This window comes from Enhydra lutris, unplaced genomic scaffold (assembly GCF_002288905.1).
Source record: "Enhydra lutris kenyoni isolate GAN:26980312 unplaced genomic scaffold, ASM228890v2 scaffoldscaffold41, whole genome shotgun sequence".
Classification (NCBI taxonomy): Eukaryota; Metazoa; Chordata; class Mammalia; order Carnivora; family Mustelidae; genus Enhydra; species Enhydra lutris.
The window spans coordinates 18,023,285-18,045,997 of record NW_019154125.1 but is presented as its reverse complement, the minus strand read 5'-3'; the positions used below and the strand labels follow the sequence as shown (position 1 = coordinate 18,045,997).

The 22,713-nt window shown below is 37.7% G+C and overlaps 1 protein-coding gene across 2 annotated transcripts in view; it reads left to right on the top strand.

The window, feature by feature from the left end:
• Positions 1-1,371: 1,371 nt before the first annotated feature.
• LOC111155437 (ubiquitin conjugating enzyme E2 V2) overlaps positions 1,372-22,713 on the top strand; it is a 55,142-nt gene continuing 33,800 nt past the window's right edge. The window contains exon 1 of one of the 2 annotated variants that reach the window (XM_022515590.1): positions 1,372-1,436. In XM_022515590.1, the coding sequence (XP_022371298.1) occupies positions 1,421-1,436 (16 nt within the window). In that variant the 5' untranslated portion in view covers positions 1,372-1,420. Of the gene's footprint in view, positions 1,437-7,596; positions 7,670-22,713 lie in introns of those variants that run through there. The other variant, XM_022515591.1, reaches the window with a different exon arrangement.

The following is a 22,713-nucleotide window of genomic DNA, read 5'->3' as shown; positions in this document are numbered from 1 at the left end:
GCAACTGGTGCTGCACATTCAGAAATTAAGAATAGAGCCTTTCTTTTCCCAAAGCTTCAGACACAGGTTAAGAGATGGGGTGGGGGTGCCTTGGTGGCTTAATCAGTTCAACGGCTGCCTTCTGCTGGGGTCATGATATCAGGGTCCTGGGATTGAGCCCCACATCAGGTTCCCTGCTCAGTGCTGCTTCTTCCTCTCCCTCTGCCACTCCTCTTGCTTGTGCTCTCTCATTCTCTGTCAAATAACTCTTAAAAAAAGAAAGAAAGAAAGAAAGAACGAACGAAAGACTTCAGACTCTGAGTACTACTACGGCAGCATCAGCATTTACTACCAGGCCCAGCATTGTAAGGGCAACCAGAAATGAAATGAGAATTGACTTGGGAATCAGAATTTTATCTGAACACCAGCTCTGGTGCAACCACTGGTAGATTCACGCTCTTAGTAAAGTAATTTAAGCTCTTTGGGGTTTATTTTCATTTCTTATAAAATGGGGATGGTAGTATCAAATATTACTAATTGTATTTGCGAGGATGGTATTGAGAGCCATGATAGTTACGTAATATTAATGGCAACGTTTCTACTGTGTTGCTACAGTGAAAAATAAGGATGTAAAATCTTTGCTTTTTGAACATACTTCCTAATTACTTACAAATTTTATATTAGATGTTTCCGAAAGAGCTTTTTGACTTAGACATAGATTTTAGTGTTTCACTATCAAGCATACCTCAAAAGCAAAATATGAATGCAATAAATTCATTTAATTCTAAAGAGGTTCCCTACATTTTCTAACTTCCCTGAATCATTTTTCAACCCAAAATTGTCAATGCCCTATTTTGCCATGACTTTTAACATATACTTTTCTTAATTCAATATATAAAAATATTTCCGTATCTAATCAATATAAAACATTCTTAATGAGATTTCTTTATGTGTATAGTTGAACAGATTAAGGTTTTGCAAACCTGCGCTGTCTCCCTTACAGCACATCCTCAGGCACGAGCTCATAATACACGAGATTGCCATACTAGGAATTGCAGCCATACTGCACACGCCTCTTTTAAAAATTAAAAAAAAAAAAAAAAAATTTAAAAGAAATTTCCCCTCCCTTTCATTGCACATGCATTTTAAAAATATTCTCTCTCTTTTTGCTCTATATTATGATAACTGACTCAACAAGATGTCCCAACAAACTTTTTCTTTAAGTTTTACTTTTAATCAGGAGTGGAATCTTAAGAAGCTACCCACACAGCCCTGAGCTACTGCATACCCTTGGGCTAGGTGACCTGAAAGAAAGCTTCCGGGGGCGGAGCCCACTTGACGCACTCCGGGAAGCGGCGGACGAGGGGCGGGGCAGCGCGCTCCTGGAAGTGACGCTGACGTCGCTGTGCGTGCAGGCGGCTGCGTCGGGCTGCAGGAGAAGATGGCGGTCTCCACAGGTCGGTTCCCGGGTTGGGCTGTCTGCATTCCCACTCCAGCCCGGCTTTGCCCCTCTGCCTGCTTCTGGCGGCCGAGCCCTGACTGTATGGGAGAATCCGGAGTGCGCCTTCTCAGACACCTGGCTCCCCGTGGAGCGAAGCCCGGGAGCGGGGAGGGTCCGGGCGGGCAGGGCGCCGGCGCTGAGGGCCCGGGGCGGCCGTCGGGGGCGCGGGTCGTGCTTGCGCGTCGGCCGCGCGCCCGCGGGCCGGGGGCGGGGTGGCTCCGGCGCGGGCGCACTAGCTGGGTCTGGCGGGTGCGGGTCCAATTGCGGAGCGGAAGACGGTGTGGGAGGGAGGAGAGGAGGCCCACGGTGGGCGGTGTCAACTTCAGGCACGGAAGGGTTTCGGGGTAAGGGGCGTCCTGGAAAGTGTGGGGATTACGTTCTCTTGGACTTGCCTTTATATGGGTGGAGGAGAAGAGCACTAAGAAGAGGACTGTTGCTCTTTGTAATAGCGGAGAAATGATGACTGTTCTTACCTGACTGAATACGTGTTGTCCTTTTATTCATTTAAATACAAAACTAGTGCAAGTAAAAAGCATGGAGCAAGAAAAAGCTAATTGAAGAAGTGTTTTAGAAAGGCTGTTAAGCTGTTCTCTTGTACGGTGTACAATGCTTGGTTTCCAATGAGCACAGACTTTGAAATTAAATATTAACGCTGAAATTTTCGAAGCATGACCATTTTAAAAAATGTTAAAAATGAAAATGTTAAGTTTGACTACTTAAACATACGCTTTTGCTCTTTCATTTTTCTTAGTCATTATTGAAACCAGGTTATAGAACAATGTGATTTAATTTTTCACGCCGTCATTGCATAATAGAACGAATTTTTAAACCTATATTGTGCTAAAAAATGGTTGCATTGTATGTTACTGTAACTTGTAGTAAGTACCTCAGAATACATTCAACGTACATTTTAATGAATGTGTCTTTTAAGGCTCATCTTTATTTAAAGATGTCATAGGTGGTGAGATCCTTAACAGTTTTAGCGTTGGGAAATATACTTGAGGTCAGAGCGAACTAGTAAAGGATTATTTAAAAAATGAGATTTTACTGTTACAACTGTTTGAAATCCAGTGCGCTTGTGAATGGGTCATATCTTTTTAAGAATTGTGCTTAGTACCTATGGGTCCTTGAAAATTTAATAATAAAATGGTGCATTTTAATTTGATAGTTTTCATTTTGCGGATTGCATTGTTTATTTAAACATGATTTTTTCCCCCTAACATTATACCTATAAGAAAGTGTGGAGATATTTTGGAAAGACCAAATATTAGATGACATTAATGGCAGATATTTTTTGTTAACCACTTTTATTTTTTTTAAGTCACTTATAGACATTTTATAATATAAATTATAAAGATGTGGCTGATTATTGGCACATTTCCTTATACATCGAATGCCTATATTTTCTAGTTTATACTTCATCACAATGTTACATTTTCACTGTTCTTAGATTTATGAAATTTGAAGACAGCATAATTAATAAGGATGTAATTTAGGCATTTGGGCTTTCTTAAACCACTGAAATTCATTTTGAAACTATTGCTAAAAACTTGCCCTGGTAAATTCCACTATTCTATTCATTTTATGTGCCTTACATTATTGACAGTATTGACTTGAGAGGGATAGGAGTGCAGAAGCGGCTTTGGGCTTTTTTTTTTTTTTTTTTTTAAGATTTTATTTATTTACTTGACAGGCAGAGATCACAAGTAGTCAGAGAGGCAGGCAGAGAGAGAGAAAGGAGGAAGCAGGCTCCCCGCTGAGCAAAGAGCCCAATGCGGGGCTTGATTCCAAGACCCTGAGATCATGACCTGAGCCGAAGGCAGAGGCTTTAACCCACTGAGCCACCCAGGCGCCCCTGGGCTTTTAAATTAAACTTCCTGTTAGCTATATTTTTGTATTTGCTTCTTGGTGGCATGGAAGGGAAACAGTCAGTGTATATTTGTGAAATAAATGTGATATAACTTGAAATTTAAAGTGAGATGAGCTAGATGGATGTAATAATGTGTATGTTTGGGGGTGCCTGGCTGGCTCAGTCTGAGCATGGAACTCTTGATTTCGTAGTCTTGGGTTCAAGCCCCATTTTGGGTGTAGAGATTACTATAAAAAAGACATAAATAAACTTTGAAAAAAGAGAATCATTTAGAAATGTACATAGACAAAATAATCTTGGATAAAATTAGTTATTTGGTAGGCCAAAAGAAAGAGACACCTGACAAATATTTTTTGATCTTTTTTAAGGCAGTATATTTTAATGTGTGTTATCTAAGTCATATACTTTTACCCTTCCTCTCATTAGAAGAAAATTGGGGAGAAAAAATTCCGATTAGAATGGGAACTATTGGTTCTCTTACTTTGCAGATGAGAAGACCGAGGCCTAAAGAAATACAAGATTATACATAGTGATAGACTCAAGATTATAATTCAGGTTTTTTTGTTCTCAGTCTAATGTTCTTTCTGTTATGAGGAACTGTGAATTTGTGAATTTTCCTAAAATTTGTGAATATTCCTCAAATCATGAATCTTACTCCCTTTTATGCTTAAGAGTGACTTTCATACTTTTCATTCTAGCAGAATCTTTGTTTCAGACTGTTAAGATTCTTCTTATGAATGGAAATGGGGCTATGGTGGAGACCCACTGCCTGGGTTCCCCTTTTCCAAGAGACATAGTCACCTCTGGGGTTCAAGAGGATTTCATAGGACATAGCTTAAGAAAAACTACTTCAAGGAATAGAAATTTATTAGTACATTTAGTATCTTTGATTAAAAAACTTAATTATATCCCAGCACTAAGAAAAGACATAGATAAAAATATTTGTGCAATACTCCAAAAAATTTTTTTGGGGGGGCACCTGGGTGGCTCATTTGGTTAAGCAACTGTCTTTGGCTCAGGTCATGATCCTGGAGTCCCAGGATCTAGTCCCGCATGAGGTTCCCTGTTCAGCAGGGAGTCTGCTTCTCCCTCTGACCCTCCCCCCTGCCATGTTCTCTCTGCTCTCTTATTCTCTCAAATAAATAAAATCTTAAATTTTTTTTTTAAATTTTAGAATAGTTCTAGTTTTTTTTTTTTTTTAAGATTTTATTTATTTATTTGACAGAGAGATCACAAGTAGGCAAACAGAGAGAGAGGGGGGAAAGCAAACTCCCTGCTGAGCAGAGAGCCCGATGTGGGGCTTGATCCCAGGACCCAGAGATAATGACCTGAGCCAAAGGCAGAGGCTTAAAGCACTGAGCCACCCAGGTGCCCTAGAATAGTTTTAGTTTTACAGGGAAGTTGTGAAGATAGTACATAGAAGATTGTACATTAGAGTAACTAATGTATATTTTCTGTCTCAGGATCCCATCTGGGATACATTGTAATGTAATATGAAACATTTAAAAATTTCTTATCACTTAAGTTACAGTAGTGTTACACAGTTCTAGTCTCTGAATGCTGATGATTGTAAAATATCTTTAATGAGAGGTTCAAGAAAAAATGGAGTCTTTTTTTCTTTGATAGTGGGTCTGTGTAAGCCATATGGTTGAAAAACAAAACCAAAATAAAACTTAACTAATTACCCTATTCAGAAGTGGGCAGCATTGTGTATACGGGAACGAGAACTAGATTAGCATTGTTTTAATTCCCCTGCTCGTCCCTGATAGATTACTGAGGCATGATAGACATGCCACTGAGTCTCTTAAGCCTTGCTTTCCCCATCCTTTCTATGAAAAGGTTGGACAACATGATTTTCCCCATCTTTAAGATGAAGACAAATGGGCAGAATCTTGGGATTGGAACAGAAGAGATCTGCATATGTAAATTACAACCTACAATCTGGGAACTAAACAATAGAACCGAATTGCAGTAGTCTAGTAAGTACATTTTCCTCTTGAGACTTTACTAACTGGCCTGATAGATTTTTCTTTGTCCATTAGGAACCTGCATACTCTTGATACATGTTTGCTCTTGACAGTATGATTAAATGATACAACCTTATTATACAGGCAGACATCCCTTTGCACAGTACTACAGAGTGGTAAAAATGACCATTCAAACTGAAACTGTTCAAAGCACTTTCTTTTTTTTTTTAAGATTTTGTTTGTTTATTTTTTTGAGACAGAGACTGAGAGAGCATGAGTTGGCAGGGGGCATAGGGAGAGGAAGAGGGACAAGCAGACTCCCTGCTGAGCACAGAACCTGATGAGGCTTGATCCCAATACCTTGAGATCATGACCTGAACCAAAGTAAGATGCTTAACTGACCAAGCCACCCAGGTGCCCCCAAAGCAATTTTATTAAGTAAGAAAAATTATTATTCTGTGACCTTTGAAAATGTTTGTTCAGACATTAAAAACTCTTCCTGTGGTTACAAGTATATAGGAAAATGAAAAAGAAAATTACAAAGCTAATATTTGTTTAGTACTCTAAACATAAGACATTAAGAATTAGAGTGTTTTATTTTTTTAAAAATACTTGTTAGGAGTAGTTTGAACAGTACTTCTGTTTTCTAATATAATGTGGGGCAAGCATCTTTTCAGTGCTTTGATGAATTGTCCTACTTCTAAGGTGGAATCATTTTTCAGTATTTTATCCTTTGTGCTTTCCATGTTAGGAAGTAATCTGTGACTTTGTTGATTGTGAAGTGTTTTACTTCCTCTGGAACATTGTCATCCTTTTCTTAAATTACTTCTCTCATATACATCCATAAGCTCTCATTCACAAAGTTTATATGGCTGTTCATCTACAGTTCGTCTACAGTCTACACTTTATGGTCGAGTATTTCTTCTTAACTATTTTCATCTGATTCACATTTCACTTCAATGTTACCAGTTTTTGTTCTTGCTGCGCTTTCAGTTTTCATTTCTTTGCTGTACTTTGATCTTCGTTGGCTAATTTCCTTTTTTGGCTGTTTTTATAGAGTGTCTCATGGGTTTGGGTGCCTGGGTGGCTCAGTGGGTTAAGTGTCTGTCTTCTGCTTAGGTCATGAACTCAGGGTCCGAGGATTGAGTCCCGCATCTGGTTCCCTGCTTGGTGGGGACTCTGCTTCTCTCCTGCTGCCCCCTCCACCAACTTGTGCTGTCTTTTCTCATACTGTCTCTCTCTCAAGTAAATAAATAAAGTCTTAAAAAAAATGAGAATGTCCCATGAGTTTACCACTGGCAGACAGGGAGGCAATGCTGTTATAAGTATAACACTATTATAAGCATTGCTGTCTATATGTAACTAACAGATGTGCAGTCTGTGCACCAACAGATTTTGAAAGATGTGAAGTGATTGGCCTCTGGTTAGGATGCTCATCTGTTATTTGCATAGTGATTTGTGGACTAGGGAGCTAGCAGCAAAGTTTGTACTTAATGCAGTTACCCACAGGAGACTGCTAACTGAAGCTTCACCCATGTCGTTGGGGAACTGGTGTGTTACTTAAATGTGCTAACTGAAGGTCATGCAAATGGAAACTATGGAAAGCAAAGATTATCCTTAATGGGGACATTTACTTGACAATTATATAGGGAGCTGCTTGACACAAAACTTCGAAGTGGATACATGAGGCTTGTAGACTAGAATAAATGGAATAAAATTCAGTGTTCAAAAGATTGTTTCAAATGTAGTTGACTTTTTTAAAGAGTAAGTCTTTGAGGTAACATTACCTTCAAATAATATTTGATAATTACAAATATATATGAAAATATATAATATAACAATATATTTTATATATAATATATAAAAAATAAAAATTTGAAGGAACTTCAGGACTGGTGTTTGTGAGTGACTTAACTCTTATTTATGAAGTCTCACTGATTTTTGTAAGAGCAGATGTTATATTTAGTTTGAGTTAGAGCTCAGCACAGTTTCAGACCACAGGAGAGAAATCCTTAAGGCCTACTTTACATATGTTTTTTTGAAATAGTAGTTCTAATGGAAAGCATGTTATGGATTTTCTAGACTCTGGACCAAGTTCATTTTACAGATGAGCAATGTTAATCTAAATATGAAATGACTTTTACAAAGTTATTTAGCTAGATGTTGAGTCCAGGGCTAGTTTCTTGCTTTCAAGTTCTTTGATACTACTACTTTCTTACACTATATTCTATAAACTTTTTGTTTGCTTTTATTTTGTAGAAACTTAACGGTGATTTCCTAAATAAATGCCATTAAGGATCAAGACAAGACACTTCAATGAGTGTAATAGCGTTATAAGTAATTAAAACTAAGGTAAATGATTATGTTGAAATAATAACAAAAAAAGACACTTGATATTAATAGCTAAATCTTGTTAACATTTACACATTTTGTGTGTGTGTGTGTGCACGTGCACGCATGCGTGCACGAATTTGCTATTGCAGGCAAATATACAGAGTAATTGTTTTCCTTTATGATTTTTTTTTTTTTTTAATTATTCATTTGACAGAGATCACACGTAGGCAGAGAGGCAGGCAGAGAGAGAGAGGAAGCAGGCTCCCCGTGGAGCAGAGAGCCCGATGCGGGGCTCAATCCCAGGACCCTGGGATCACGACCCGAGCCGAAGGCAGAGGCTTTAACCCACTGAGCCACCCAGGCGCCCCTCCTTTAGGATTCTTATAATACCTGGCATTTTTCTTTTGAGCTTATTTTGGGGATGGGATGGGAGGGGAGGTTATTGGGAGTGCTAGGAGGTTTATAGATTCTCATCTCTATCAGAATTAGGAAGCATAACATGTTGAGTTGTCTTAAACATTTCCATATTGCTCATAAGGTGGCCCTTCAGGAGGTTTAATACTGACTCTCCCTTCTCCCATTCTTCTCTTAACTACTTCTCCAAATAGGGTGCCTCTGCACAGGACTGTGTATGTTCACTGGGTAGGAAGAACCTGGTTGCAAGCTGTGGGACTGGGAAGACTGGCAACAGCTATGTAACCTGGCTCCTTTTTCTCCCGTGGGGTTTTGAAATTGTTTCTAAAATCCAGGGTCCTAGGGCGCCTTTGTGGCTCAGTTGGTTAAATGGCTGCCTTTTGCTCAGGTCACGATCTGGGATCTTAGGATTGAGCCCTGCATCATGCTCCTGCTCATCGGGGTGTCTGCTCCCCTCTCTTCCTCTGCCGCTCCCCCTATTCGTGTACTTTCTCTGTTTCTCTGTCTAAAATAATCTTTAAAAAAAAAAAAAATCCAGGCTTCTTTGGGAAAAGGCCAGTCTTCTCTATGAGGTCCTTCAGTACACCTTTGAGTGATGGGTCACTGAGAAAGCTGAAGCTTCTGGGAGATGGAATCGTAAGTGAATACTGAGTTTAGTTTCAGGGAGTTCTTTTCTACTTAATTTTGTTTTCCTGAAAACCTTTGTTGAGATAGAATTCATGCACCATACAGTTGACCTATGTGTACAATTTATTGTTTTCTGGTATGTTTGCAGATGTGTGCAACCATTAACAACAATCACCTTAGAACATTTTTATTGCCTCAGAAACCCTGTATCCTTCAATCCTCATCATTCTATCCCTTTGTTGTCTCCTTCTAGCCCCTGAAACCACTAATTTATGTTCTGTCTCTGTAGATTTGCCCATTCTGGGACTTTGTATGAATAGAATCATAGAATATGTGGTCTTTTGTGTCTGACTTCTTTCAATTAGTATAATGTTTTCAGGGTTCATTGATGTAGCATTTATCAGTTCTTATGCATTCCTTTTAATGGCTGAATAATAATCTATTTATATATATATACCACATTTGATTTGTTATTCATTGTTGATTTGGATTGTTTCCACTTTTGCTATTGTGAATAATACTGCTATAAACATTTGTGAGCCAGTTTCTGTGTGCATGTATGTTTTCATTTCATCTGGGAAATATCTAGGAGTACAATTGCTGGATCATATGGTGATTCTATTTTTACTTATTTATTTTTAATTATATTTTAATTTTTATTATTAACATATATTATTTCAGGGGTACAGGTCTGTGATTCATGTCTTACACAGTTCACAGCGCTCACCATAGCAATGCCCTCCCCAGTGTCCCATTTCCCAGCTACCCTGTCTCTCCCACCCACCTCTACTCCAGCAAGCCTCAGTTTGTTTCCCAAGATTAAGAGTCTTCTATGGTTTGTCTCCCTTTCTGGTTTCATCTTGTTTCATTTTTCCATCCCTTCCCTTATGATCCTGTTTTGTTTCTCAAATTCCTCATATCAATGAGATGATATGATAATTGTCTTTCTCTGATTGACTTATTTCACTTAATATAATACCCTCTAGTTCTATCCACATGAGTGCAAATGGAAATATTTTATTTTTGATGGCTGCATTATATCCCAGTATGTATATATGTATGTGTGTGTATATATATATATACACACACATATATACAATGTATATATACATATACACACACACACACATATATATTTCACTTAATATAATACCCTCTAGTTCTATCCACATCCATGCAAATGGATGTGTATATATATACATACATATACATATATGTGTGTGTGTGCGTGTGTGTATACATACATACACACACACACCCTGCATCTTTGTCCATTCATCTGTTGATGGACATCTAGGCTCTTTCTATAGTTTGGCTATTGTGGACATTGCTGCTATAAACATTCAGGTGCACGTGCCCTTCAGATCAATATATTTGTGTCTTTAAGGTGAATACCCAGTAGTGCAATTGCTGGGTTGTAGGGTAGCTCTATTTTCAACTTTTTGAGGAACCTCCATACTGTTTTCCAGATTGGCTGCACCAGCTTGCATTCCCACCAACAGTGTAAGAGGGTTCCCCTTTCTTCACATCCTCACCAACATCTGTTGTTTCCTGACTTGTTAATTTTAGCCATTCTCACAGGCGTGAAGTGGTATCTCACTGTGGTTTTGATTTGTTTTCCCCGATGCCGAGTGATGTTGGGCACTTTTTCATGTGTTGGCCATTGGATGTCTTCTCTGCAGAGGTGTCTGGTTATGCCTTCTGCCCATTTCTTGTTTGGATTCTTCATTCTTTGGGTGTTGAGTTGGATAAATTCTTTAGAGATTTTGGATACTAACCCTTTATCTGATAGGTCATTTGCAGATATCTTCTCCTATTCTGTCTGTTGTCTTTTGGTTTTGCTGACTCTTTCCTTTGTTGTGCAAAAGCTTTTTATCTTGATGAAGTCCCAGTAGTTCATTTTTGCCCTTGTTTCCCTTGCCTTTGGCAGTGTTTCTAGGAAGAAGTTGCTGTGGCCCAGGTCGAAGATGTTGCTGCCTGTGTTCCGCTCTAGGATTTTGATGGATTACTGTCCCACATTTAGGTCTTTCATTCATTTGGAGTCTGTTTTTGTGTGTGGTATAAGGAAATGGTCCAGTTTCATTTTTCTGCATGTGACGATCCAATTTTCTCAACAGCATTTGTTGAAGGTATTGTCTTCTTTCCACTAGATGTTCTTTCCTGCTTTGTTGAAGTTCAGTTGACCATGGAGTTGAGGGTTTGTTCTGTTCCATTGATCTATGTGTCTGTTTTATACCAGTATCATATTGTCTTGATGATTACAGCTTTGTAATAGAGCTTGAAGTCCAGAATTGTGATGCCACAAATTTTGGTTTTCTTTTTCAGCATTCCTCTGGCTACTCAGGGTCTTTTCTGGTTCCATACAAGTTTTAGGATTTTTTGGTTCCATTTCACTGAAAAGAGTTGATGGTATTTTGATGGGGATTGCATTAAATATGTAGGTTGCTCTAGGTAGCACAGACATTTTCATAGTATTTGTTCTTCCAATCCATGAGCATGAATGCTTTTCTATTTCTTTGTCTTATTCAATTTCTTTCTTGAGTATTCTACAGATTCTTCGCCTCTTTGGTTAGATTTATTCCTAGGTATTTTATGGTTTTGGGTTGTAAATGGATTGACTCTGTAATTTCTCTGTCTTGTTGTTGGTGTATAGAAATGCAGCTGATTTTTGTGCATTGATATTTTTTGTATCCTGACACTTTACTGAGTTCCTGTATGAGTTCTGGCAGTTTTCGGGTGGAGTCCTTTGGGTTTCCTCATGAAGTATCATATCATCTGCCAAGAATGAGTTTGACTTCTTTTATGCTGATTTGGATGCCCTTTGATTCTTTTTGTTGTCTGATTGCTGAGGTTAGGACTTCCAGTACTATGTTGAATAGCATGATGATAGTGGACAGCCCTGCTGTGTTCCAGACATTAGGGGAAAGCTCTGTTTTTCTCCATTGAGAATGATAATTTGCTGTGGGTTTTTCTTATATGGCTTTTATCATATTGAGATATGCCCTACACTGTGAAGAATTTTAATCAAGAAAGGATGCTGCACTTTTGAATTGCTTTTTCTACATCTGTTGAGAGTATCATATGGCTTTTGTTCTTTCCTTTTTTTTTTTTTTTTTAAATTTACTTATTTGACACAGTGAGAGATCATAAGTAGGCAGAGAGGCAGGCAGAGAGAGAGGGGGAAGCAGGCTCCCTGCCGAGCAGAGAGCCCCATGTGGGACTGATGTGGGACTCAATCCCAGGACCCTGGGATCATGACCTGAGCCAAAGGCAGGGGCTTTAACCCACTGAGCCACCCAGGTACCCCTTGTTCTTTCTTTTATTAACATGTTGTATAACATTGATTGATTTGCGGATGTTGAACCAACCTTGCAGCCCAGGAATAAATCCCATTTGGTGGTGGTGAATAATCCTTTTAATGTACTGTTGGATCCTCTTGGTTAGTATTTTGGTGAGAATTTTTGCATCCATGTTCATCAAGGCATATTGGTCTGTAATTCTTTTTGATGGGGTCTTTGTCTGGTCTTGGGATCAAGGTAATGCTGGATTAATAAAATGAGTTTGGAAGTTTTCCTTCCATTTCTATTTGGGAGAATAAGTATTCTTTAAATCTTTGGTAGAATTCCCCTAGGAAGCCATGTGGCCCTGGGCTCTTGCTTGTTGGGAGATTTTTGATGACTCCTTCAATTTCCTTACTGGTTATGGGTCTTTTCAGGTTTTCTATTTCTTTCTTTTTCAGTTTTGGTAGTTTATATGTCTCTAGAAATGCATCCGTTTCTTCCAGATTGTCTAATTTGCTGGTATATAGTTACTTATAATATCTTCTTATAATTGTTTGTATTTCTTTGGTGTTGGTTGTGATCTCTCCACTTTCATTTGTGATTTTATTTGGGTCCTTCCTCTTTCCTTTTTGATAACATCTGGCCAGGGTTTTTTCATTCTTATTGATTCTTTCAAAGAACCAGCTCCTAGTTTTGTGGGTCTGTTCTCCTATTCTTTTGGTTATTATTTCATTGATTTCTGCTCTAATCTTTATTGTAATTTCTCTTTACCTGCTGGGTTTAGGTTTTGTTTGCTGTTCTTTCTCCAGCTCCTTTAGGTGTAGGGTTCGGTTGTGTATTTGAGAACTTTCTTAAGAAAGGCTTGTATTGCTACGTGCTTTCCTCTCAGGACCACCTTTGTTGCATCCCAACGATTTTGAACTATTGTGCTTTTATTTTCATTTGTTTCCATGATTTTTTTTTTTTAATTCTTCTTTAATTTCCTGGTTGACCCGTTCATTCTTTAGTAGGATGCTCTTTACCCTCCATGGATTTGAGTTCTTTCCAACTTTCCTCTTGTGATTGAGTTCTAGTTTCAAAGCATTGTGGTCTGAAAATATGCAGGGAATGATCCCAGTCTTTTGGTACTTGGTTGAGACCTGATTTGTGACCCAGTATATGTTCTATTCTGGAAAATGTTCCATGTGCATTAGAGAAGAGTGTGTATTCTGTTGCTTTGGGATGGAATGTTCTGAATATATCAGTGATTCCATCTGGTCCAGTGTATCACTTAAAGCCTTTATTTCCTTGTTGTACTTTTGATTAGATGATCTGTCCATGTGCACTAGAGAAGAATATGTAGTTTGTTGCTTTGGGTTGGAATGTTCTGAATATATCTGTGAAGTCCATCTTGCCCAGTGCGTCACTTAAAGCCTTTATTTCCTTGTTGATCTTTTGCTTGGATGATCTGTCCATTTAAGTGAAGGGGTGTTAAAGTCCCCTCCTACTATTGTATTATTATCTATGTGTTTGATTTTGTTATTAATTGGCTTATATAATTGGTTGCTCCCATGTTAGTAGCATAGATATTTAAAATTATTAGATCTTCTTGGATAGACCCTTTACGTATGATACATTTTCCTTCTTCATCTCTTATTGTTGTCTTTGGCTTAAAATCTAATTTGTCTGGTGTAAGGATTGCCACGCCAGCTTTCTTTTGATGTCCATTAGTATGGTAAATGGTTTTCCACCTCCTCACTTTAAATTTGTAGGTGTCTATGGGTCTAAAATGAGTCTCTTGCAGACAGCGTATCGATGGGTCTTGGTTTTTTAAATTCAATCTAATACCCTGTGTCTTTTGATTGGAGCAGGGTAACTGTTGAAAGATGTGAATTTATTGTCATTGTATTGCCTATAAGATGACTGTTACTGTATATTTTCTGTGTTCCTTTCTGGTCTGTGTTACTTTTAGGCTCTCTCTTTGCTTAGAGGACCTTTTCAATATTTCCTGTATGGCTGGTTTGGTGTTCACAAATTCTTTTAGTTTTTGTTTGTCCTGGAAGCTTTTTATTTCTCCTTCCTTTTTCAGTGACAGCCTACCTGGATATACTATTCTTGGATGCATATTTTTCCCATTTAGAGCTCTGTATACATCATGCCAGCCCTTTCTGGCCTGCCAGGTCTCTCTGGATAGGTCTGCTGCCAATATAATGTTTCTACAGTTGTATGTTATGGACCTCTTGTCCTGTGCTGCTTTCAGGATTTTCTCTTTGTCTCTGAGACTTGTAAGTTTTACTATTAGATGATGGGGTGTTGACCCATTTTTATTGATTTTGAGGGGGGTTCTGTGCCCCCTGGATTTAATGCCTGTTTCCTTCCCCAAATTAGGGAGTTCTCTGCTATAATTTGCTCTGGTATACCTTCTGCACCTCACTTTCTTTTCTTCTGGGATTCCAATTATTCTAATATTGTTTTATCTTATGGTATCACTTATCTCTCAAAGTCTTCCCTTGCAGTCCAGTTTTTTATCTCTGGTTTGGTCAGCCTTTTTATTCTCCGTCATTTGGTCTTTTATAACACTAATTCTCGTTTCTTCCTCATTTATTCTAGCAGTTAGAGCCTCCATTTTTTATTGCACCTGATTTTGACTTGCACCTGATTTCAACTTGTTAGATTTTAGTTCTTCTAATTCTCCAGAAGGGGATTCTCTAGTATCTTCTCTGCTAGTATTTTCTATTCTCTAGTATCTTCTATGCTTTGTTCCAAGTCCCTGTCTTTATAATCATCATTCTAAACTCTAGTTCCGACATTTTAGTGTGTATTGTAGGTCCCTGGCAGTCGGTACTGCCTCTTGTTCCTTTTTTTTTTTTTGAGGTGAGTTTTTCCGTTTTGTCATTTTGTCCAGAAAAGAATAAATGAACGAGAGAACAAAATGCTAAAAGGTAACGACCCCAGAAAAATATACTCTAAACAAATCAGAAGAGATCTGAAAGCTAGGGGGAAAAGGAAGGGGAAAAAAAAAATATGATCAGAGTGATGAATAAAACATAGCCACACACAAGATTGTGGGTGTATTTTGGTCTGTTAGATGAAACTGCTTTCCAAAATTTTAAGGAAAGGAAAACATATATATGTAAAAATAAGGGCAAGTAAGATGGAATATGGCTGTACAGACGAAAATTAAAAAACATTTTAAAAAGGGAATTCGTAAGATAAGTTGGTTGAGAAAATAAAGAAAAAAAATAAAAACAGAAACAAAAATGACAGCAACAACAACAAAAAACAAAAAAGGAGAGAATGTGACTATGCTGGAGACTAAAACAAAGCCATACTATAGATTTGGGGTATGTTTTGGTCTGTTAGAAGTAACTGCATCCCAAATTTTAAAGAAAGAAAAGCTTATGTATATACAAAAAATAAGGCTAAATACAACAAAGGGTTAGAATATGACTGTAAAATGAAATTGAAGATTTTTCTAAAAAAGTAATTGATAAGATGTTGCTTGAAAAGAAGAGAAGAATATCTCTAAAGAAATATAGAAAAAGATAAAGAAAATTAAAAAAATTAACTTTGAAAGACTAAGGAATCATGGGGAAGAAGCTATGAATTCATTGTGCTGTATTCTCCCAGCCCTGGTATTCTGTGGTTCTCATTGATCAGTAAACTTGGTCTTAGTTGGTTGTTCTTGCTGATCTTCTGAGGGAAGGGCCTGTTGCAGTGATTCTCAAATGTCCTTGCCTGAGATGGAATTGCACTGCCCTTGCCAGGGTTTGCTCTCAGTAGCTTTTGTTTCCTGAAAGCTTTCTGTATAGCTTTGGTGGTTGAGAATGAACATGGTAGACTCCCAGTCTCTAGCCCCAGAAGAGCCGAGAACTTGGGGCCCCACTCCTTGGTGTGCCCTCACAGAAAAATAGTCAATCACTCTTGTCTCCCTGGTCTCCGGCTGCACTCCTTGCTTACTTGGCCTGTGACCGAGCATTTCTGTCTCTGGCACATGACCTGTTTGGGGTTTACATGCCCATCAGATTTCCTCTGGTGTGCTCAGGTGCTGTTCTTCCCTGGGGGGAGAACAGAGTCTCCCCGATCTATTGTTTGTTGGATCCCTTCTCGAGGAGTAGTGGTCCAGCTGTGCCGCGGATCAGTGTTTATGGCAACCCCTAGCTGAGAGCCCCTTCCTTGACTCAATCTTTGTAGCTGGCTTCCCTGCTCTGATACCTGGGAGCTCTGCCACACTCAGGCACCCCCGGTCTTTCTGTGATCCTGAGGGTCCTGCGGCCACACTGTCCCAGTGAGGGTTCCACCCCCTGCTTAGCCACAGGAGTGACGTCCTGAAGCAGAACAGACTTCTAAAAGTTCTGATTTTGTGCTTGGTTTCTCTATCACTTGCCTGTAGCCGGAGATGGAGGGACCCTCTCCTGCCACATTCTGTCTTCCCAAATACCATCTTGGTTTCACTTCTCTGCACGTCCTGCTTTCCAGAAAGTGGTCACTTTTCTGTTCATAGAATTGCTGCTATTTTCTTTGATTTCCTGTTGAGTTTGTAGGTATTCAGAATGGTTTGGTAATTAGCTGAATTCCTGGTACCACATGAAATTTAGGTCTCTTATTCCATCATCTTGCTCCTCCCCGGTAATTCTATTTTTAATTGAGAAACTTTCAGACTGTTTTCCAGTGGGAGACCATTTTGTATTCTCACCAGTAGTTTATAAAGAGTCCTGATTTCTCTACATGTCCCATAAACTGCCTGACTTTTTGACTGTAGCCATTCTGGTATGTGTAATGTGATACTTCATTGGGGTTTTGGTTTGCATTTTCCTGGTGACTAATGATGTTGAGCATCTTTTTACGTGCATATTGGTCATTTCCATATTGTCTTTGGAGAAATGTCTCTTCAGATTCTTATTTTTAAATTAGGCTATCTTTTTCTTGTTGAGTTGTAAGAGTTCTTTATATAGTGATATAAGTTCTTTATATATATATAATTTGTAAGTATTTTCTACCATTTTGTAGGTTATCCGTTTCACTTTTTTGATGGTATCCTTTAAAACCCAAAGTTTTAAATCTTGATTAAGTCCAATTATCCTTTCCACATTATTAAGATGCAAAGTATGGCTTTTGGTATGTATTTCATTGTCAGGCTGATTCTTTGTTTTAAAAATGTCAGGTTGACATACGTAAACTCTACAGTTGATTTTAGCCAAAAGGGGGAGAAATGGTGACATAATGTAACTTCTAATTGATGATCTGGCTATGATTATTTTATATCTTTATCATATGGCAGAGGGCTGTAGGAGTCCCAGCTCCCTCTTGCCAGGTATAAGGTTTAACCTTCCCATTAAAAAAGCTAAATAGCCAGATAATACTCTCAGCAGTTTGAGATTTGTAATACTGTAATTATGATGCAGATGTTTCAGTTAAGTATTGTTGTATAAACAATATAAACAAATTGTTTATATTCTTGAAGAATATAAACAGTGCATAAGTTGGCTTACTCTTTGTTATCTATGTTAGTATCACCTGTTAACCTAATTTATCAGTTGTGGCTTACTAAACTATATTGATGTAAATGGTTATTTTCTGAGAAGTAACACTTAAGTTGTAAAGTTTTTAATTTTCTCAAGTGCTTACTTTATAAGTAGCAATTTGGAGGGCCATTTCCTTATTTTGCTTAATATGGTTTTCTGACTGCAAGCTAATTGGGCATATAGGAGAGCAGTTATATTCATTTAAATGGTCTCTGTCAGAAGACCTCATATCTTCCAGAGTGTATGCCATTCTTAATTTAACTTAGAAATTCATCCTAGAAAGGAACCACAGTATATTGCAGCTTACCTAACTTTCCTCCACTTAGTTTATTCTAAGGGACTTCCTCAGGTGTTTTTCTAGTTCTGGAATAAACATTGTTAGCTGCTTTCCTGGAAAATAGCAACTTCTGTATTCTCCCTTTGTTTGCCTATCACACTGAGATATTTATAGTGTATCTGAGCAGTCTTCAACAGCTTACTGTGTTGTGTTTGAATGTTGAATGTATCTGCTTATGTGGTTGTCATCACTGACATCTGAGTGTAAAACCTTGGGGAAAGGATTCTGTGTTGGTATTCAGCACCTGCTACAGGACTGGTTTGTAAGTGTTGAGAGTAAGATTGAAGGTAAGCACCTGCCATAAATATACCAAGTGTGTGTTGCCATCATTTTCTTACAGTACTTTCTATTTAAGTGATTTAATAATGAGAAAACAAATGGTTTAAGTAAAATCTAGTTTTCCTTCTTTATAAATTATGTTTTACTCACAAATTGCTTTTTAGTTCACTTTTCTGAAGTAAAATAGTATTAAAAAATTTTATGTTCAGGTGCATTCATTAAATAAACACATTATTTTCTCCTTATCTGGCTGAGTTAGTATACAGCACTTAACTGTATTCATATAGTTGCAGAATTTTTTGGAAGTGTCTGGGGGCAGAGTGGTTTTCGTTGTAACCTTGAGTTCCAGTAGCATAATTCATATTCTGTGCATAATGCGTCTCCCAAAACACAGAATTGAGATACTTTAGAAAACCTGTATTCCAGAGGCTTTTCCTTCAGATGAACAATATTTGATTTGAATTTTTTTTCAGATGTTTTTATTTACCATGTTTCATCAGTTCTTTTTTTTTTTAAAGATTTTATTTGAGAGAGTGCTTTTGTGCACAACAGATCATGAGCAGAGTGGAGGGGCAGAGGGAGAGGGAAAAGCAGACTCCCAGCTGAGGAGGGAGCCCGACATGGGGCTTGATCCCAGGACCCCAAGATCACAACCTGAGCTGAAGGCAAATATCCAACTGACTGAGCCACTCAGGCACCCCATATTTCATTAGTTCTAAGACATATTTGAATGTCTGAAATGGGTGTATGTTGTATAGTTCAATTGGTAGTGTTTAATTTTTTTTAAAATTTTTTTTTCATTTCTTAATAATAGTCCCTCATAGGGACACCTGGGTAGCTCAGTCAGTTAAGCATCTGTCTTTGGCTCAAGTCATGATCCCAGGATCTTGGGATCAAGTCACACATTGGACTCCTTGGTTGGTAAGGAGCCTGCTTCTCCCTCTGCCCGCTGCTTCTACTGATTGTGTGCTTGTGTATGCCCATGTGCTTTGTCTCTCTCTCACAAATAAATAAAATCTTAAAAAAATAGTCCATCATAGTTTATGCTATCTTAGATTTAGATGAAAGAAAATGTTTGAAATCTATTACAGAGCATTTCAGTGAGCTGAATACATATCAGATTTTATTTGTTTATAATTTATTTATTTTATGATTTTATTTATATGACAGAGAGAGCACAAGCAGGGGGAGCAGCAGAGCCACCAGGCAACCCATATACCAGATTTTAACTTACAGGGTTCTACAAGCATATTAACATGTACTGTCTTTTCTTAATTGAATATTAAGCAGTTATTATAAACTTAAGTATATTTTAGGGGTGCCTGGGTGGCTCAGTCGGTTGAGTGTCTGTCTGCCTTAGCCTTCAGCTCAGATCATGATCCCAGGTACTGGGATCGAACCCCATGTTGGGCTCCCTGCTCAGTGGAGAGGGCCTGCTTTCCATCTCCCTTTGCTGTTCCCCCCCTGCTCTCTCTCTCTGTGTCAAATAAATAAAGAAAAAAAAATCTTAAAAAAAATTGAAATAATTTTTAATCTTACACAATTTCTTAAAATGCTTACTTTAGAGAAAAAAGTTAAAATTGCTGTACATGATAAAGCTTCATTTCAGAAAAAGAATATTCTGATGTTTTTCTGTGACTTAACTTTCAATATTAAGTCAATGTTTGCATTACCAGTTCATACTCTCTGATGGACATAATTCCATTCTAAAGTTTTTTGTAATGTAAATCATATTCCTTGATGTCAGTAATCCTGTATTCTTAACATTTTTGACATTTTTGATGGTAGTATTTATAGTGGGAGTGTAATTGCTGGTTTTGAAAAAGCTAGTGGGATTATAGGCTCAGTTAAAATTGTGGAATGGGGTTTTTTTCTGAGTGAAGAACTTTGAATGAGGATTAATGATTCGGTCAAATTTATTCCTTTGAAGAACGAGTGGTCAGAGCTAATAGGATGATAGACCTACTCAGTTAGGAATTCCACTAATGGGGTGTGGAAGAGAGTAAGTGCAAATAAGCCAAAATAGAGGGCAGTAAAGTGGTGACACAAAATGACCTCATTTATTTTCCTAAAATATTCTGCTATTAACATGTAAGGTAAAAAGGCCTAGTGAATTTAAAGCATCATTTGTGGGTTAACTTTGGGTCTATATTGATGAACATTTGAAAGCTTCTGATAAATAAAACCATAGTGTATGTGTTGTTTATTAGGCTTGTTTTTTCATTTATAGACTGTTAGTGTAATTCATGTACTTTATTATTTTTTAAGTTTTGATTTTAATTCCAGTTAGTAAACTTGTAGTGTTGTATTAGTTTCATGTGTATAGTATAGTGATTCAACACTTCATACATCCCTGGTGCTGATCAAAGTGCACTTCTTAAACCTCATTACATATTTAACCCGTCCTCCTACCCACTCCCCTTTGGGAATCATCAGTTCTAAGACTCTATAAGTTCTTGATTCTGTTTCTTTTATTTCCCTTTTGCTTGTTTGTTTCTTGTTACATATAGATGTGAAATCATGGTATTTGTCTTTCTCTGATTGACTTACTTTGCTTAGCATTATACTCTCTAGGACCATCCATGTCATTGCAAATGGGAAGATTTCCTTCCTTTTTTTATGGCTAAATAATATTTATTATCTCTCTCTCTGTCACACACACACACACACACACACACACACACCATCTTTAGCCATTCATCAACCTAGGGACACTTGAGGTGCTTCCATATTATAGCTACTATAAACAGAGATACTGTAAATACAGAGGTGCATGTATCCCTTTGGAGTAGTGTTTCTGTATTATTTGGGTAAATAACCAGGAGTGTGATTGCTGGATCATAGAGGAGTTTTGTTTTTCAGTTTTTGGGGAACCTTCAAACTATTTTCCACAGTGGCTGCACCAGTTTTCATTCTCACCAGGAGTGCAAGAGGGTTTTTTTGTTTTGTTTTGTTTTGTTTTTTTCCCTCCACATGCTCATCAACACCTGTTGTTTCTTTTGTTGATTTTAGCTATTCTGACAGGTGCAAGGTGATACCTCATTGTACTTCTGATTTGCATTTCCCTGATGGGGAGTAATGTTGAGCATCTTTGTTGGCCATCTGTATGTCTGTGTGTTCATGCCTTCTGCCTAATTGGATTGTTTGTTTTTTGGGTGTTCTTTATATATTTTGGATGCTAATCCTTTATCAGATACGTTATTTGGATATATCTTCTCCCATTCCATACGTTACCTTTTAGTTTTGTTGATTGTTTCCTTCATATGCAGAAACTTTTTATTTTGATTTCGTCTCAGTAGTTTGTTTTTGCTTTTATTTCCTTTGCTTCAGGAGACATATTTAGGAAAAAGTTCATATGGCCGATGTGAAAGAAGTTTCTGCTTTGTTCTCTTAGCATTTTTATGTTTGCAGTTTACACATTTAGGTCTTTAGTCCATTTTGAATTTTTTATAGGATCTGAGAAAGTGGTCCAATTTCTTTCTTTTGCGTGTTACTATCTAGTTTTCCCAGTACCGTTTGTTGAAGAGACTATTTCTCACCGGATACTCTTTCTCACTTTGTCAAAGATGAATTAACCATGTAGTTGTAGGTTTTTTTCTGGGGTTTTCGTTCTGTTTTCATTAATCTGTTTCTTTTTGTGCCAATACCGTACTGTTCTGATCCCTGCAGCTTTGCAGTATAACTTGAAGCCTGTAATTGTGATACCTCCAGTTTTATTTTTTTCTTTCAAGATTCCTTTGGTTATTTGGGATCTCTTATTATTCCATACAAATTTTAGCATTGTTTGTTCTAATTCTGTGGAAATTGTTGTTGGTATTTTAATAGGGATTGCATTAAATGTGTAGATTGCTTTGGGTATTATAGACAAATTAACAGTATTTGTTTTTCCAGTCCATGAGCGTGGAATGTTTTTCCATTTCTTAGTGTCGTCTTGAATTTCTTTCATCAGTTTTCAGAGTATGAGTCTTTGACCTATTTGATTAGGTTTATTCTTAGACATCTTACTGTTTTGCGTACAGTTGGAAATGAGATTGTTTTCTTAATTTCTCTTTCTTCTTCATTACTGGTGCAACAGATTTCTGTACATTGCTTTTGTATCCTGCGACTTTACTGAATTCGTGTTTATCAGTTCTAGCAGTGTTTTGGTGGACTTGCTTTCAGGTTTTCTATATAGAGTATCATGTCATCTGCAAATAGTGAAAGTTTTACTTCTTCCTTACCTATACCCTCCTTAACTTCCTTATCTGATTGCCTTTTATTTCTTTTTGTAGTGTGATTGCTGTGGCTAGAACTTCCAGTACTATGTTAAATAACCATGGTGAGAGTGGACATTCTTGCCTTGTTCCTTAGGGGGAAAGCTCTCAGTTTTTCCCCATTAAGGATGATGTTAGCTGTTGGATACAATCTTGTATTTAATTTAATTTAATTTAATTTAATTTTTCTTTATTAAAGAGGTGGGGAAAGGGAAAGGGAGAGTCCAGTGCAGGGCAGGATGTCATGACCCTGAGATCATGACCTGACCCAAAATCAAGAGTCAGATGCTTAACTGACTGAGCCACCCAGGCTCCCCTAATTCATGTATTTTAAAATTATTTCATTTAATGTTTTTTTAAAAGTATT